The sequence below is a fragment of the Osmerus eperlanus genome, chromosome 2, assembly GCF_963692335.1.
Source record: "Osmerus eperlanus chromosome 2, fOsmEpe2.1, whole genome shotgun sequence".
Taxonomy (NCBI): Eukaryota; Metazoa; Chordata; class Actinopteri; order Osmeriformes; family Osmeridae; genus Osmerus; species Osmerus eperlanus.
The window spans coordinates 6,811,398-6,827,775 of NC_085019.1; the positions used below are offsets into that span (position 1 = coordinate 6,811,398).

A 16,378-nucleotide genomic window follows, 5' to 3' on the forward strand; every position below is an offset into this window, starting at 1 on the left:
AAGCTCATCTGTTTTTATTTCACCCCAGTGGAATTGTACATTATTTTAACAGCAACATTCACAATATCCCTTTCTCTATCAACGACCACCTGCACACAGTCATTTGTACAAAGATAAGTGTGCATGTCATTGCAAATAATGAAAGCACATTCCTCTAAGAGGTTGACTCTATAGGTTCGTTGGTCCTACTCCTGTGAGTGGTTGTCAAGAAAGCAGGAAATTCAGGAAATACCAGCTCCACCATGGTAACAATGACCTGAGTCATGTGGAGTAAAACAAAAAGCAAGATGTTAAGAAAGGGAATCTAATCAAGTATTAGAAAATGAATATTTTTGGAAGGACTGTTTCACGGGGTGTGTTTTCTCCACATTGAAGGCCAGCTGTGCTATGCTAACTCCCCTCCTCTCTGGTGAAACAAGGAACTTGTTGCTGCACCTGCTACATCACAATGTTATCCTTTCATATCCTTCTCATGGCCACAAGGTCGGTTATCATCACAGCCAGCTCTCTGTGTCTCATAAGTTTGCTCCAGGCCTCCCTTTCTGTCTTTATTTCTCCTGAAAACAGTGTCCCGAGCTAAGCCTTTGTTTCCCAACAAAGGCCTGGTGATGTCATTGCAGAGGGATATGCTGGCCGTGTCCGGGAGAGGAGGGGGTGGGGAGGATTGGCACAGCAGTGACATCACAGGGCCTTTAAAAGATGGTACCTTGGGACAGAGAGAGAGAGACCAAAAAAAAAATGAACTAAACATTTATATTTCAAGTTTTTGTTCATGGCACCTACTGATGAGCCTGAACTATGAGTATCTTGAGATTGAGTGGAAAGGAGTCATTTAGGGTTCTATAGGTTTAATATAAATTATTTACTTTAAATTACAAAAACCAGAGCTGTCTATGCAACAAAGTGCTTTTCAAAGGCTTTTTGTTCTGAGACAATATCCTTCTCAATGCTGCCCTCATGTGGTTTTATGGCACTGCAAAACATCTGAGTGACAATCTTGTTTTTAGAATTTAAATCTAGTTGACTTGTTTCTAGGATAAATAGCTTATTTAGTAACTTGATTTAAGTAAACAACACTTTATTCTTTGAAATCTTATCAAGTCAAATGTTCTTACAGCACTGGCAGCCAAATGTACTTGTCTTATGCATAAGCAAGTTCATACCTAATATTTTTGCACTTAAATGTGCAGTGTGCATAAATATAAATACTTGAGAAACATTATAGTACGCAAGTATGCATTGCAGTTTATGTAGGAAATAGAGTATAGAAATAGAAATATGTATATAGTTACATAGTATATACAGTTATAGAATAGGTGTAAAATAATTTATTTAGTTAGAGACTTAGTTATAGAGAATATATAATAGTGCAAATAAACTGTAAATTCAATTTAAGATAGAGAAACAGAACAGATGCACAGTAATGAGCTCGTAAGGGGAGAACAGTCACTAGGCCAGCAGTCTGCTCAGATCTCACCAGTCCCTCACAAATGGAGAAGTGTTGAAGTGGCTTTTGTACATGGGAGAAAAAAAAACGTATTTAGGCGCTAATTTGAGCTTCCCATTCAAATGTGTCTGTTGGTTAACATGTTACTCTGTCCTTCCAATGTGTTGTAGAGGGGGTAGTCTATGCTGTCAACGATGGACAGCGGCCTGCTACGAGTCATTTTCTCAACTACTTTACAAAGTGTGTCCATCTGGTCAGCAATTACAGAGCTGGCTTTCCTCAATAGCTTCTCCCAGTTTAGCTAGCATCCCTTTCCATCATGCTGCCTCCCCCGGTACACTGCAGCTCAGATGAGGACACTGGCCACAACAGGCGGATGGAACATCGGCAGCATCTTGCTGCAGACCTTGAAGGATTTGAGGCTCAGTGCGAAAAAAGAGCCTTCTCAGTCACTTCCCTTTAGAGGTCATTGGTGTTCCATGGCCAGTTTGTTTTGTTGTCAAGCAGTAAATCCTTCAGTTGGAGGTGATTCGTCCTGCACCAACCAGGCGCCTGTACCTGTACTCCAATTCTTGTCCACCCTCGACACACACCACGTTGGCAGTTTAATACATCGCATATGCTGACTAATAAACTGTCTACTTGTTCCAAGATGCTATGGTTAATCTTTCTACCCTTCATTCCCACTGGTTGGTTGGGTTTCATCTGGCTACAGTATTCTACAGTTATCTGATGGTACATTTTGTAATATATTTGTATTTACAAAAAGACATCTTGTTCCATCATTTCAATTGCTCCGTGTGTACCCGAGCTCCAGTCTATTGTCATACATACTGCACATCTTTCCTCAATGACATTCAGGACTTTGAGAGACTGAATTCAGTGTTGAGTACAAGACACAAAAGATCTGTCTCCATGGTAATAGACTTTACCTTTTTCAATACATTCTTTTATTTTTCTACCTCCATTAAGTGTGGGTGTAGTGGGTGGGTGAAATGTCCTTGGTTTGAATGAATGGAATGTATTGTAAGAAGAGAAGAGGACACTGTTCATGTGACCTGTCAGTTAGTTAGTCTTCATCTCATACTTCATCATACTTTCACAGATAATGGTCTGTGATCGAAGCCCCAAACAGAGTTTTATGGATTTAGGATGGTGTTAGAATACACACCTCCCTCCCGATGGTGTTCAGAATACACACCTCCCTACACAGAAATGTGACTCACATTAGGCACAGCAATAATGGACAATGGAAAACAACTGTGCAAGTGATTGAGTTCAGTATTTTCTAACCTTTTGAGAAATAAAAAACGATAAGTGCATAGAAATGCTTAGCTCAAATTCATAATTACAATATTGTTTGACCATGCATTCAATTGTAATTGCTATGCCAGGTTTAATATTGTTCTTTTTCTATATGATTTTATGTCCTTAGTTATAAGACAAGGGCTCTAGCAAACACTGCAGGAATGCAACATGCTGACACAAAAGATACAGTTCCAAAAATCGTTGATTTCTGAAATTTAACTGACCGAACAAGGCAGATTAACAGAGTTCCATGTGTGACATCATCTCACACCTTATGCAAAGCAGTTCTGCTCTGAGATTCCATTTTAAAACCTGCCATTGTTGCCTCCACTGTCCAGTGGATCACTTGTGCACCAAGGACATCAACACCGCACAAGGTGCAATGGACTAATGGCTCCACCTGCCCTGATCAATCAGTGTAGTTCAGTTGGAACAAAACCTCACAAATGGCATAACTATGCAACAATCCTCACTGTCATTGGCATTTGGCAATGCAACCTTATTAAAGCACATATTCACCTTAATCATTATTTAACGATAGTAAAAGAAAGAATAACTCGGTAATATTCATACGTATATATCACATTACACACACTTCCCTAAACTACAGTATTGTATAAGTATGTGTTAAATTATTAGCAATATTTAAGATTTGGAGTATTGCTTATTAAGGAGCTGTACCTAATATACGTCTAGTGTGTCGGTAAAACAACAATATCCAGTGCAATTCTAGTGCTCAGGAGAACTGCAACATCAAGGAGTCAGGTGGCTGAGCGGTTAGGGAAGCGGGCTAGTAATTTGAAGGTTGCCAGTTCGATTCCCGTCCGTGCCACATGACGTTGTGTCCTTGGGCAAGGCATTTCACCCTACTTGCCTCGGGGGAATGTTCCTGTACTTACTGTAAGTCGCTCTGGATAAGAGCGTCTGCTAAATGACTAAATGTAAATGTAACATCATTTCTTGTGAGTCAACTCTTTCAGGTGTTGGCAGTAATACCTCGAATGACAAAGCGCTCAGGTCGTGACTATAGACAAGCATTAGGAATGCTAGCGTCACGCAGCTCAAAACCTAACCAGGTAAATAAATGACAAATGATGATATGATAAACCGACTTTAACCTGACAGTGATCAACAATGTAGCCACAGCAATCAGGCATCACTTTATTTTTCCTTTCATGCGAAGGTGACGTTTGTTCCCAGCCATTCCATGCTTTAACTGTAGCCTATTTTTAATGTAGGCTACCTATAACCAGAACATTAACTAACCTGCATGAGCATCTATTAGGTTACATAAATGTGACCCCAGCCGATAATTGGACACATTGAGACAATTACTGTACAATATGCACACAGAGAGTGCGCGTATTTCCCACATCTGAGTGTTTCATCACTACAATGACGTGAGCAACATCTGAACACATAATCCATGACACTCACAGAGGAAGCAGGGTAACACCTCCACCCACATTTCGGAAATCCATAAATAACTAAAAACACGTTAAATATAAAAATAGAGTTTTTTTCATATAGTAGGCTATATGCTCCAAAACATGTGTTGTTGATGTAACATGGCAGGTTTTTCAAAATAGAAAGAAACGAATGAGGATTATCAACAATTATATAGGCCTATTTACTGAATACATTCAGCTTCCATTGATTTGAAAAAGGACATATAATGCGACACCCCAACGACACTAAACGGAATATATTTGCCTGATCAGATTGCAATTGATAGTAATGAGTCAAAGAGTGAGAAAGAGTGTCCATTCTTAATCATATCTAGAACTGATTCCCTGGTAGAATATTCTAGGTCGAAAGAGGGTCTTATAACAGAATTCCTCATCACTATAAAAGGTGCGTACTCATTTGAGTTGCTGATGATGCGCAGTGACGTTGCACATGGGCTGTGGGTTGCATATAAGAGCGCGTGCACGATTTTGCCTCATACTCCACAATAGAATTGCAAATCTGATAGAATCCGAATGATACGGAGCCAAGAAGGAACATGGAGGTGAACACTAGCGAGAAGATTTACCCTTCCGTTGATGGCACCGCCAAAACGTTCAGCTCTTGTGCCGGGCATCACCAATTACGCATGAATGACAAGAAAACGATTCAGCTCCCAAGTGTTTCAGGTGTAAGCTGTAGTTCGCCACAAATCTTCTTGCAGTATAAATACTCCAACGTGTCCAAATCAAGCATGAACGTTATCAAGACAGTCAAGGCGCAGTGGCGAAATCAAGAAAAGAAGAAAGTTGTCATATCCTCCAGCACTGGCAATCGGCAGTCGTCATCTCATCCATTCTACACTAAGTCCGTTGATCCAGTAGCGTTGGTACAGCATGACCAAACATCCTCTACTCCACCGAAAGAAATGCTCCATACCAAGCCAAAGAACTGCCGACGAGTTGTGGTGCTAGGCGCACCAAAAGTAGGCAAAACAAATATTGTACAGCGTTTCCTGCACAACGAATTTGAAGAGAAATACCAGCCAACAACTGAAGATTTCCACAGGAAGCTATACCACATTCGAGGGGAAACCTACCAGATTGACATTCTGGACGCAGCAATGGAGAGAGAGTTTCCAGCCAAAAGAAGGCTATCCATACTGACAGGTATGAGTTATTTGCCTTGCCACAATCTAACGAATGTAGGCTACATTAAATGTAACAATGTAATTGTTAACGGATTGACTCCTTTTTTCAACAGGCGATATATTTCTCCTTGTCTTTAGTGTGGATGACAAAGCGTCGTTCAAGGAGGCCTGTGCACTGCGTCAAGAGATCATAGATGCTAAAACTAAGCTTATGAAGTTGAAAGATATTGCCAAAACGCAAATTGTAATATGCGGCAACAAAGTGGACTTAGAAAGAGAAAGGGTTGTCCACCGGTCCGAAATATGCAACGCTTTCCTTGAGGAGGCTGCTGTTTTCGAGGCTTCAGCTAAAGATGGCACGGGACTGGAAGAGATGTTCGGAGCTCTTGCAAAGTTAGGTGGACTACCCACCGAGACCCGTCCGTCACAGCACCAAACAATATCCATCGGTACATATCAGGAGTTGAGCACTGGCCGACGAGACAGAAGAGAGAGTCGTGTGCGCGACTTCGACAGACCTTGTGGCGCGGTATATTTGGCTACTCGCCCCAGTTACAGCAGTGATCTGCAGAATGTTCTTGGGCAAAGCTCAACGAAACGGAGCAAAGCTATGGAGAAGTGTCATATTCAATGAATAATGAAATTTCTCAGTAAACATATTGTAGTAATACAATACATATTATGTATGGAGTTATACTCTATGGCATCTGGCTGGACCAGAGCAATTTTATTGTAAATATTGTATTTTAAATCAATTAAGTAACTATTATTATTGCCTTCTTCAGTGTGTATTATTTGTCTCCTCATTTCGTTGAATAGGCATTTGTTTATTGGTTCAGCAAACACGGTGACTAAACAGATAACTAAAATCATGTATGGCCAGGATAATGTGTGGGTGGTGTGCTGGCGCTTTCAACAAACTGATGTTGGAACAAATGTGTAAAGATAGCCTTCAGCTCCAGACTGCCGTCATATGCTTGCAGAAGACTGATTGTTCACATTGCGGGGGAAATTGAAGGAGTTAAGATTTGCATATGTTAATTCCTATTAGTAGATTCAATTTTACATTACCTATTTCTATCTTATAATATCCATTGTTATTTTCATTTTCAATTTACACTATACCGACTAACATTGACTCGTTTGCAGTCTTGTATGTGTATTGCCTTGTCACCATGTCTTCCCCATGTCCTGTGCTAAGACCAGGACGAAAGCTGTCAGGATCATGTATGATAAGCTGTACATACACGACATGATATACAAGGACTGCGCTATTGTATTTAGCAGTTAAGATTTTTCTGTATACCAGATTTGGTGTCTTATCAGTTTTACAATAAAAATGAGCTCTCAGACTTTGCAACAAAACATACAGTGTGTCTAATTAGGCAATTATTAGTTTCTGGTGTTGCTATTTCCTCCTCTTAGCTTACAACTTTGTTCATGAATATATTCAATTAAAGCCATCCAAGATATTGTGAGCAACAAATGGCCATTGGCCTAAATTACTATAATTTGAAGTATGAATAATCAGATTTTTTATTTTATTTCCAAGTTTTCACACACAAAGAATTTGTTTGGTCTGATGATACAATCAAAATACTAGTCTAAGGACAAAAACAGGTAAGCACAAGTGACAAATTGATGGTGTAGAAGCGCACCATAATTGGCTTTGGCTATACTTCAGTTCCCACATGAAGTACATCCTCTCAGGCTATGTCAGGTCAGGGCCACAGGGTGATGATACACAAGAAGAAGACACACAGGGTGATGGTACAAAGGAAGCAGACACACAGGGTGATGGGGGTGGGTAGGGTTGGGTTGGGTTCTTTTTGAAGTCCACTTCCATCCTCATTGTCTTTGAGCTGTTTTGCCTGCACAAGGACACCAGATGGTCAATCTCCCACTTGTAGGCAGACTCATCCTCACCAGAGATGAGCCCAATGAGGGTGATGTCATTTGCAAACTTCAAAGATGATTGACCGATGGCTGGAGGTGCAGCTGTTTGTATACAGGGAGAAGAGTAGAGGGGACAGGAAACAACCTTGAAGGGAATAAGTGCCGATGGTATGGGAGTTCAAAATATGACTCATTTCAAAATATCAAGAACCTTGATAGCCGACTAAAGCTTTTGGATATTGCCAGACAAAGAAGGTATAGCACTCACACAAGGCTCCACTCTGCATAGTAACAACTTTTTCCTCATTTTCAGTCAAAGTAGCTGTTACAAATAGATTGCTCTCATTAGTTTAGGGAGATGATGCGAAACTCCATTGTAGGGCTATAATGAACAGTGGAGGAGGCCACTCCATTCACCTAGATATGGAGATTAGATTACAGACTGAAGCAGGTGGCAGGCAATGAGATCGTATTTGAGTACACTGGAAATACAAACAGACAAGCAGAGTGTTTATTTGCAGTCTATTACGGGGAAGAAAGAGCAACAGAATATACAAGATGTGGACCCCGTTCTCGAGACCTTCCCGTAAATATCCTTTAAGGTTTGCGTATGTCCATAAGATCTAACCTGCTTAGGCTTCACAATGTCTCTGTCGCCCAGGCTTGGAGGTCGTTTCTCCTCTCCATCCACCCTTGTTGTCCTTGGACACCCTTGCCTTAGCTCTGGGTAATGTGTGTCTCCAGCTCGAGCAGAAGGGTTGGCAACATACTGTCCAGTAGACCCAGGCCCTGCCAAGTACACTGGAGACCCCTAGGAGGAGAAGGAGATACATCAGGGATAGAAAGCCAATTGGTCATGAGACTCAGTTAGGAGTTCCACCTTCTGTGATTGGCAAGAACTAAATGTGTCCCTTTGTCACCTGTCGTCCAGGATAAGCAGACCTCGTCGTTGAAACTCTTGTACTTCCTTGGACGTTTCAAAGATTTGGTGAAAATCGGCAGCAGGACTGAACAACTGCCAATGCTGTCACATGAAGAAAAACGGTGATTACGACGTTCAATCTCAACATCAGATGTTGCCCAATCCAGATTCGAAGATGTGATTCACCTTGTGATTAATGCCCTCATTCAGACGCAGTCCCATCACCAACACCTCCTCCAATCTGCAAATGCACACCGACAATGATGCAGGAACTCACAAGATGGGCACAAAAGAACAAAAGATAACAGCGACCCACGCCATCTGTCATGGCAGGCCTGTCGGGTGAGGGCTTTGGACCACAAGCCCAGTGTGAAAACCATGACCCATTAGAGAAGCTCACAGTGCCAGATGGTTGAGCCCGATCCGGCGGCGGGTTCCGTGGCCCTTCTGCTGGACTTCTCGGATCCACACATCGGGCTCCAGGGTCTGCGTCCGAGCCTCCCTGAGAATACCCCCCTCCGCGCAAGGAACAAAGCGCCCATGTGCACCTAGGAGGGAAATCGAAGCCCACACTGATCACTGACAGCAAATGAGTAAATTCAACTCAGTGGCTAAGAGTGTTAGGAAATGCATTGGATTTTCACCATGGCTCACCTGGGCCTATCCCAATGTACTGATGTCCTTTCCAGTAGTTCATATTATGCAAGCTGACCGCATCCTATAATTAATGCACAAAATAAAATACATGCATTTTATTTAAAGATCTTCCACATCAGCTAAGAGCTTGCAAAACATGTACGACAGCCTTATCAAATTGACTGTGTAGTTTATACAGATAACTTACACGTCTTGCAAAGTTTGACACCTCATATTGCAGGTATCCTCTCTCATGAAGGATTCTCCTGGCAGATTTGTACATGTCAGCTGTGACATCATCAGTTGGCACACTCAGTTCCCCCAGCTGGACCTGCTTAAAGAGCTGTGTGCCTCTCTCCAGTGTCAGCTGGTACAGAGACACGTGGTCATCACACAGGGACAGTAACTCTTCCAGCTCCCTTTCCCAGGATTCAACACTTTGATTGGGACGACCAAACATGACATCCACAGACACTCTACCAGGACACAGCCTCTGGGCCTCTGCAACCGTCTGCTGAGCATTCTGGGAGTTATGGTCTCTCCCCAGGACTTTCAAGTCATTGTCCTGCAGAGACTGTTGAAGAGAGAGTTTTATATATCACTTACAATTGATAACAATGATTATCGAAGAGCAGCGGTGGGATACGTTGACAATTGACTCTTGACTTTCTTCATGAAGGCCAATCATAGGCTGCCGTCGCTAAAGGTCACATCAGACTAACAGATGATGGAAAATGCTACTAACCTGTACTCCGATGGAAAAGCGGTTGACCCCAGCAAGCAGGAAGTCCTCCAGTCTGGACTTCCCCATTGGGGTGGGATTCACCTCCAGTGTGACCTCAGCCTTGTCTGAGAGACCAGCGTGCCTGGCAACCGTCTCCAGGACAGCCGCTACGGTTGAAGGGTGGGCCAGGCTGGGAGTCCCCCCTCCAAAAAACACAGAGGTTATGCTGTAAAATATGAGGTGTTGACATCAAAAGGTGAGGAGGCTGGAATTGCAGACTGTACTGCAAGCAAGATCAAGAGATTGCAGGTTCTGTATGTGGCTTGGAAAAAAGGATCTGATCTGCTCAAATGACTACATGACATCACATACCAGGAAACTCCACTGAGCCTTAAAAGTGTCTCCGTTTCCCGTTGCAAGCAGTCTGACATGACAGCATTATTATCAGACCGATGGATGTACTTGTTGAAGTTGCAGTAGGAGCATCGCCTCAGACAGTAGGGCCACTGTGGGAAAACATAGGACTTTAACCGAAGCCCTCGGGTATTCAGTCGGATTTGGAGAACGCTTCACTCACAACTTCTCAGAGCCCATTTACATGCAACAGGCTGTTTACTCACGTGCACATAAAGTGAAGCCTCTTTTGACATTGGTGGAGCTAGTTTGGACACCGCGCAACTCTCTTCACCCCCTACTACAGAGAAACATCGACACACGCAGGGAGTGGGTACACGCGCTGCGGCTGTGAGCAATTTCAGCATCACTCCGTTCGCCCTTGTGCATCAGCAGTCTCTGAAGTAAATAGCTCGAACGTCCAAGCGTTTACATTTCGATCAATCTTGAGATAGCCCAAATTGCCCTTGGAGAGCAATCTACATAGGCTACTCAAGTCAAAGTAATCCGCGCTGGTGAGATCTTTATTTTTGAATGAGCTGACAGCGCTTTGACAATTAGCTATTCGAATAACTCGTAAGGGCTACAATGTAACTCATTCACTGCCTATTACGCTGTGTCAGAGACTCAAGTAGCCTACGTAAAGGTCACACGGTTGTGACAACAGTACAGGAAGAAGACACGTCTATTTCCTTTCAGTTTTATATTGTGACCAGACGGTGGTACTGTTTCTCTAGGCAACATTTTGAAGAGGCTGGGAGCTAAACTGTAACTAGACATTCTCTGCTGTAACCAAGCAGTAGGCTACAAACCACGGAAATTAAAACAGTTATAGGAACAAAATCCAACGACTGGTGGTTAAATGTTTCTTACAAAAGTTAAGTGTCAGGGCTTTTTGCACGCCAGAATTTATTAACCTTTGGCTTGAACAGATTTGTCAGGGGGCATAAGGACACAAATAGTACACTATGTTCACGTCTACCTTTTTTTTATTTCGAGATTACACAGTAACCGAAACTGTGGTCTATATTTATAATGTTTTCGTGTCTCTTGTCCCGCAGAGAACCAAGCTGACATAATGAGCTATTGATCGTACTGATCCAAGCCATCACACTGTCTAGTACGGTGACACGACTTACAACTATTAAACTTAAACGACCTTTTGGGTATTTATATATATTTATCATAAAATTATGATTAAAACATACAGCCTAGCATTAGGACATCGATGAACAGTAGATTTTGGCCTTCTTTTTTTGCTATTGAAATCGACTTGTCATTTAAATCTTCTTAAAAGTGATTTATGTCTATAGCTGTACAATAACAATGCAAATATAACATTTTGGCTTGTTTGTTTTTAGAAATAGCATTATTATTGCTCACATGTTAGGGGGTCAATTCATGTTTATCATGAACTGAACTAAATGCTGCAGCAGCTTTCTGCCCTCTGGGTATTTTCCACCTAGTATGAAAACTGGTATCCAATCAGCAGAGACAAAGAGGCAGGGTTCTATTTGGTGTGTCCAAAACTGTCTTTGGATGAGAGATCCAGTAGCGATCACAGAGGCTGAACATCGTAGAAAATCCTGGAGTGAATTTTTATCTTCATCAGATGGACAGAAGGCAATGTGAGTCATTTACTATATTGTTGACCATTGTAATGTAAGCTACAATGAAAATGTACATTTGTGTTATATGGGGTTATCTCTTCCGAACAGCATCCAGTGATATGGAGTTGAGGGTTCTGGTGATTGGTAGCAGTGGACCATCCCAGTTCGACCTCACCAACGCCATATTGGGCAGGGAGGAGTTCTCCAAGGACGTCAACATCATCCCAGGGAGCAGGAAGAACCATGGCAACCTGGCTGGGAGGCGCGTCGCCGTGGTCAACGGACCTAACCTGTACAACAAAGACCTCTCTCACGCCAAGATGAAAGAGGAGTTAAACAGGTCCAAATGTTTGACCGCCCCTGGGCCGCACGCCCTGCTCTTTTCCTTTGACTTGGATGAGATCTCCCCGAATGACATCAAAACCTCCCTGCTGGTGGTGAAGAAGTACGGGCTGGACTCCCTGAACTACAGCATGGTGCTCTTAGCCTACGAGGGAAGTCTGGACGGAGCGGCTTTGGAAGCCTGCGTGCTGAGGCCCGACAGGCCTCTCAAAGCGCTGATTGACCAGTGCGGGGGACGCTACCACATCTTCAACAAGAACTGGCGCGACCGCAGCAGGGACCGAGAGCTGCTGCAGAAGATCGAGAGGATGCTCGCCGCCATGGGGGGGCGCTGCTACACCAGCCGCGCCTATCAGAAGGCGGAGGGGAAGGTGAGGAAGGAGGAGAAGAAGCTGCAGAAGAAGAGAGCCGCTGAAACGGAGAGCGCGTGGAAAGAGCTGGAGCAGCAGTACGGGGGGGAGGAGCTCCACTGGCAGATGGACGCCTATAACGCCAGCGTCGAGGCGGAGATCAGGGCCAAGGCGGAGATGGACAACGGCTGGCTTAGGACTTCGCTGGCCGTAGGTGTGGGGCTAGGCTTTGCGGCAGGGGCGGTCATGGGGATGGTGGTGGGGGCCGTGGAGGGGCCTGCCGGCATTGCAGTGGGCGGAGCCGTTGGTGGAGCAGTGGGGGCAGCGGCGGGAGGAGCTGCCCAGGTGGCCGTGGAGCATCTGGAGGACAGGGTGGGACCCCATGCCAACCTCTTCAACTTCAACTCTGTCTTCATCAACCGCTTCTTCCGAGCCCCCCGACTATGACCTGTTTTTGCTGTGTATCATCCCCTAGTGTTGGATCAATATGTACAGACTCGACAAAATGCACTGAACTAGTTTCTGAGTTTGTGGTAGTATTCCTTTTGACTGAAATCCATCCCTAGAAAAAAAAAATGTTATGGCTAAAAACTGTAAATTCAATAGAGACATAGCGTGTTTGAATAAATGTGTCCAAATAAATGTTGTCTTAAAAGCTCATCTATTTGCTGCCATTGTTATTGTTTCACTTATGTAACATGACCAAAACTGACATCCAAACCTCCGGCAGCAGTTGTACTTCACACACAGAGGGCAGGTAAGCACTGCCAAGGGCCTTTCAGGGAGGAGTCATAACTCAGACTGCTGTTGTCTCAAAGCACAGCCTACTCACCAACAGCACAGCTGAACACAAATAACCTGAACCCGTTCGGCTCACAACTACCTAGAAACTTGACACAGAAACACAGACGCTGTGCGACAGACTGCCGCTGACCCAAGACAGGAACCAGTGGTCAGGTAAGAAGAACCCTATAGGCTACTGTACATCCAGAAACTATTACTCAGAATAAAAGACTGCTTTGAGAATTGACAACTTTTAATAGTAATCAGTCATTTCAGGTAAACACATCAATTTAAAGGGTTAGAACAGATTATAATTTGACAATGATTGCACATAGAACTTATATAACTTAGAGTTTGAAAATGTTCCTTGTAACATGATTTTAAAGAACTCTTTTGTTGCTGATACGATTGGTTCCTTGATCTTCAATGACGTAACTGAAACTTTGGTGCAACCTGTTCTACAACATACTTTTCATCCAATCATTTTATCCGACAACCACACCCACCCACCCACCTACACGCACGCGCGCACACACACACACACGCACACACACACACACAGATAAATTCTGTCTTGAACTAGCTGATCATGACTTTGACCAAACTTCAGGTATTTTACATTCTTTTGTCCAGGGAAATTGAATAAGATGGAATGTTTCTCTGCTTGCTGTAGCGATGTCAACAAGGACACCGCATTCTTTTGCGTCTATAGACAGTCTGAATGCTGGCAACACCTCACTTCGTGTCTTTCAGGAAATTGCATTCCTTGACTCTAGCCTTTCACTAACTAACTGATCTGTGGAAGGTCGGCTTTAATTGAAAAAAAAGCTTGTTCTTATGCAACATTTTTTGTTCCACAAACGTTCATAACAGCCCCCGAAACACACCTTTCACTCACGTCATGATTGTTTTCCAAAGAAACTGATATCCTTGAGAAAACTAAATACCACTGATACATAAAAACTTCAGCTAAAAGCCTCCCACAGGTGTTGCAGTACGGTTACTTTTGTCACTCAAAAATGTTCTTGCCAGACAATAACACGACTGTGAGACCTTAACAGCACATGCTGCTGATTCCAGAGCATGGCGTCTACCATCAGTCTCCTCTCTGAGAAGCACTTCCTGTGCGCTCTGTGTAAGAAGATCTTCAGCAACCCGGTGACCATCCCATGTGGACACAGCTTCTGTAGGGCCTGTCTCTGCCACTACTGGAGCCGCCAGCATTGTGACTATTGTCCCCTCTGTAAGAGAGTGTACCAGGCCAAACCCGACCTGAGTGTCAATCGCATCCTGGCCGATGTCTGTGACAACTACAGGAAGACTAGACCAGAGAAACCCTTGGCTGAAGAGATGGTACTGTGACCCATCTTTGGAGTTATAACGTTTATGCAAACACGATCACCACTGATATCTAATTTGTTTGTTGTTTCCTGGTTGGTTTGAACTGTTTGTGTGTATCCGTCTTGCTTACATACAGGTGGTTTATGTAGACCAGATGATACAGGAGAGGCTGGAGAAAGTAGAGAGACTCAAACACTCCTTGCAGCTCTTGAAAGTAAGTCCAACATGTTTCGCAAACGTGGAGTGACCGATTTCTTGTTTTCTCCGATAACGTTTTCAACGAGATGAATGGGTGACCCTCTTATTTGTTCAATCAGAATTCATGTTTAAGAGAGGTGCGAGAAAGTCAGAGGGCGTTTTCGGCCTTGGTGAGCTTCATGGAAAAGAGCCACAAAGCAGTTGTGACGTCCATCGAGGAAAGACAGACGGAGGAAGAGAAGAGGGTTGAGACAATGGTGGAGGATCTGGAGCGGGAAATCGAGGAGCTGATGAACAAAAGCACAGAGCAGAAGTCTCTGGATGCTGATGAACCATGTGTAGACAAGAAGTGTGGTACATTAGTGAGTATTTGGAAAACAATACGCAGACAATCATATTGGGAACTAGGATGTCTGCCGACATGCATACTTATGAATGAAGAGACAAGAAACTGCTTCTTACCTATTTGTTTGTGCTTTAGAGCAACACTCCCTCCATCTGCTGCTCTGAGCTGAAGGATTGGTCCAAGGTTACCATAGAAACTGACCTTTGTGTGGGGGTCACCAGAGGAGCGATGTCAGACGTGATGGTCAAGATAAAGGCAGAGGTTGACAGACTCTCCAAGGCTGGTCAGTGAGACTATACAAGTTACTGTGTATCATTTCATTATCTCCTTTTGTGGTGTGAAAGTGAAAAGTTTTCTCTGTTCCACAAATATTTTGCAGAGTTGAAGAGAATACAGAGATATGCAGGTATGTCTCTACACAAACCAGAGATTCTGTCGTTATGCTGTTGAAAATCATTTTTAACAATGAGATACTGCCACTCACAAGTCCTCCCCTCCTCCTCTTTCACCCTAGCTGAGGTCACTCTGAATCCCAAGACTGCCCATGCGTTCCTCTTCATCTCAGAGAACCGGAAGCAGGTCAGACACACAGACAAGCGCCAGGAGGTCCCTGACCACCCCAAGAGGTTTGACCGTGTGGCCAACGTCCTGGGGCGAGAAAGCTTCACAACAGGGAGGTACTACTGGGAGGTGGAGGTGGGGGACAAGATCGATTGGACCCTGGGTGTGGCCAGACAGTCCATCAACAGGAAGGGCAAGTTCAACGTTAGCCCAGCCAATGGCTTCTGGACAGTTAGCCTGAAGAATGGGGGGCAGTACACTGCAAACACAGACCCTGTCACTCCAGTGGCTATGGAACAAAGACCCAGGAAGGTTGGGGTGTATCTGGACTACCGGGACGGCCGGGTGTCCTTCTACTGTGTTGAGACGGGTGTTTACATGTTCTCCTTCATGGATACCTTCACAGACAGTCTTCATCCCATTTTCTGTCCTGGTCTCTATCATGGAGGCAAAAATGCTTCCCCTCTCACAATCTCATCCAGCTGCTGTAACATTTGAACCCTCAACATACACCACATATGATATTATAGGTCTAGAGTAACAACTATGTTATTATTTATTGAGCAAAGCATGTAATAAATATATTTAATTTATAAATAGAGTAAGGAGCTATATTGAGTACTTTAGGCTTAAAAACGGGTTATAGAGAGTAATGGACTCTGTATTTCCTTTTATTAGAGAGACAAGTATGGTTACATCAGGCAAGGAACAATAAAAAGCACTCAGTGACTCTTCTCACTGAACACCTTCAGTACCCATAAAACATCCGAAAAGCAAGAAGGAGGGCAGATGAAAAGAACAGAGCACATCAAGGAACAAGAGAGCAAAAGATGAAAAAGACAGAACGGGTTGTTGGGTGGATGGATGGTGGGGTGTGGGGTCAGGGGCCTGGGTGTGCTGGGGGACGAGGGGGAGAGGACAGCAG

General features: G+C 43.7%; 4 protein-coding genes across 6 annotated transcripts; 3 read left to right on the top strand and 1 right to left on the bottom strand.

Moving 5' to 3' along the window:
• The first annotated feature begins 4,714 nt into the window (after positions 1–4,714).
• Positions 4,715–6,710, top strand: rasd2a (RASD family member 2a). Its single transcript, XM_062449438.1, has 2 exons — positions 4,715–5,370; positions 5,465–6,710. Exons 1-2 carry the CDS (start codon positions 4,761–4,763, stop codon positions 5,983–5,985), a joined length of 1,131 nt encoding a protein of 376 aa, XP_062305422.1. The 5' UTR covers positions 4,715–4,760; the 3' UTR covers positions 5,986–6,710.
• Positions 6,711–7,581: 871 nt separating this feature from the next.
• Positions 7,582–10,599, bottom strand: rsad1 (radical S-adenosyl methionine domain containing 1). 2 transcript variants are annotated; one of them, XR_009928268.1, is made up of 10 exons: positions 10,150–10,599; positions 9,902–10,035; positions 9,551–9,755; positions 9,014–9,379; positions 8,824–8,887; positions 8,570–8,717; positions 8,356–8,410; positions 8,168–8,271; positions 7,876–8,058; positions 7,582–7,729 (listed from the first exon to the last, which is right to left on the bottom strand). XR_009928268.1 is itself a non-coding variant. In XM_062449424.1 (9 exons), exons 1-9 carry the CDS (start codon positions 10,288–10,290, stop codon positions 7,965–7,967), a joined length of 1,311 nt encoding a protein of 436 aa, XP_062305408.1. In that variant the 5' UTR covers positions 10,291–10,599; the 3' UTR covers positions 7,736–7,964. The 2 variants fall into 2 exon arrangements, 1 of the variants encoding a protein (XP_062305408.1); XM_062449424.1 differs by lacking the exon at positions 7,582–7,729 and having other exon boundaries at positions 7,736–8,058.
• Positions 10,600–11,075: 476 nt separating this feature from the next.
• On the top strand, positions 11,076–12,847 carry LOC134009784 (GTPase IMAP family member 4). Its single transcript, XM_062449454.1, has 2 exons — positions 11,076–11,550; positions 11,641–12,847. The coding sequence occupies exons 1-2, from the start codon at positions 11,535–11,537 to the stop codon at positions 12,669–12,671; spliced, it is 1,047 nt and encodes a 348-aa protein (XP_062305438.1). The 5' UTR covers positions 11,076–11,534; the 3' UTR covers positions 12,672–12,847.
• A 181-nt stretch (positions 12,848–13,028) lies between these two features.
• Positions 13,029–16,216, top strand: btr02 (bloodthirsty-related gene family, member 2). 2 transcript variants are annotated; one of them, XM_062449519.1, is made up of 7 exons: positions 13,029–13,181; positions 14,088–14,360; positions 14,485–14,562; positions 14,666–14,908; positions 15,028–15,175; positions 15,272–15,298; positions 15,407–16,216. In XM_062449519.1, the coding sequence occupies exons 2-7, from the start codon at positions 14,091–14,093 to the stop codon at positions 15,949–15,951; spliced, it is 1,311 nt and encodes a 436-aa protein (XP_062305503.1). In that variant the 5' UTR covers positions 13,029–13,181; positions 14,088–14,090; the 3' UTR covers positions 15,952–16,216. The 2 variants fall into 2 exon arrangements, with proteins under 2 accessions (XP_062305503.1, XP_062305511.1); XM_062449527.1 differs by having other exon boundaries at positions 13,060–13,181; positions 14,040–14,360.
• The last annotated feature ends 162 nt before the right edge of the window (positions 16,217–16,378 follow it).

Coding starts and splice junctions, on each gene's coding strand:
- rsad1 (XM_062449424.1), bottom strand. CDS start 10,290: ATGCTGAAATTGCTCACAGCCGCAGCGCGTGTACCCACTCCCTGCGTG. Junction 8,411..8,569: donor GGGCTCAACCATCTGGCACT/GTGAGCTTCTCT, acceptor GTGCATTTGCAG/ATTGGAGGAGGTGTTGGTGA. Junction 8,272..8,355: donor ATGAGGGCATTAATCACAAG/GTGAATCACATC, acceptor TTCATGTGACAG/CATTGGCAGTTGTTCAGTCC.
- btr02 (XM_062449519.1), top strand. CDS start 14,091: ATGGCGTCTACCATCAGTCTCCTCTCTGAGAAGCACTTCCTGTGCGCT. Junction 14,361..14,484: donor AACCCTTGGCTGAAGAGATG/GTACTGTGACCC, acceptor GCTTACATACAG/GTGGTTTATGTAGACCAGAT. Junction 14,563..14,665: donor ACTCCTTGCAGCTCTTGAAA/GTAAGTCCAACA, acceptor TTGTTCAATCAG/AATTCATGTTTAAGAGAGGT.
- rasd2a (XM_062449438.1), top strand. CDS start 4,761: ATGGAGGTGAACACTAGCGAGAAGATTTACCCTTCCGTTGATGGCACC. Junction 5,371..5,464: donor AAGGCTATCCATACTGACAG/GTATGAGTTATT, acceptor TTTTTTCAACAG/GCGATATATTTCTCCTTGTC.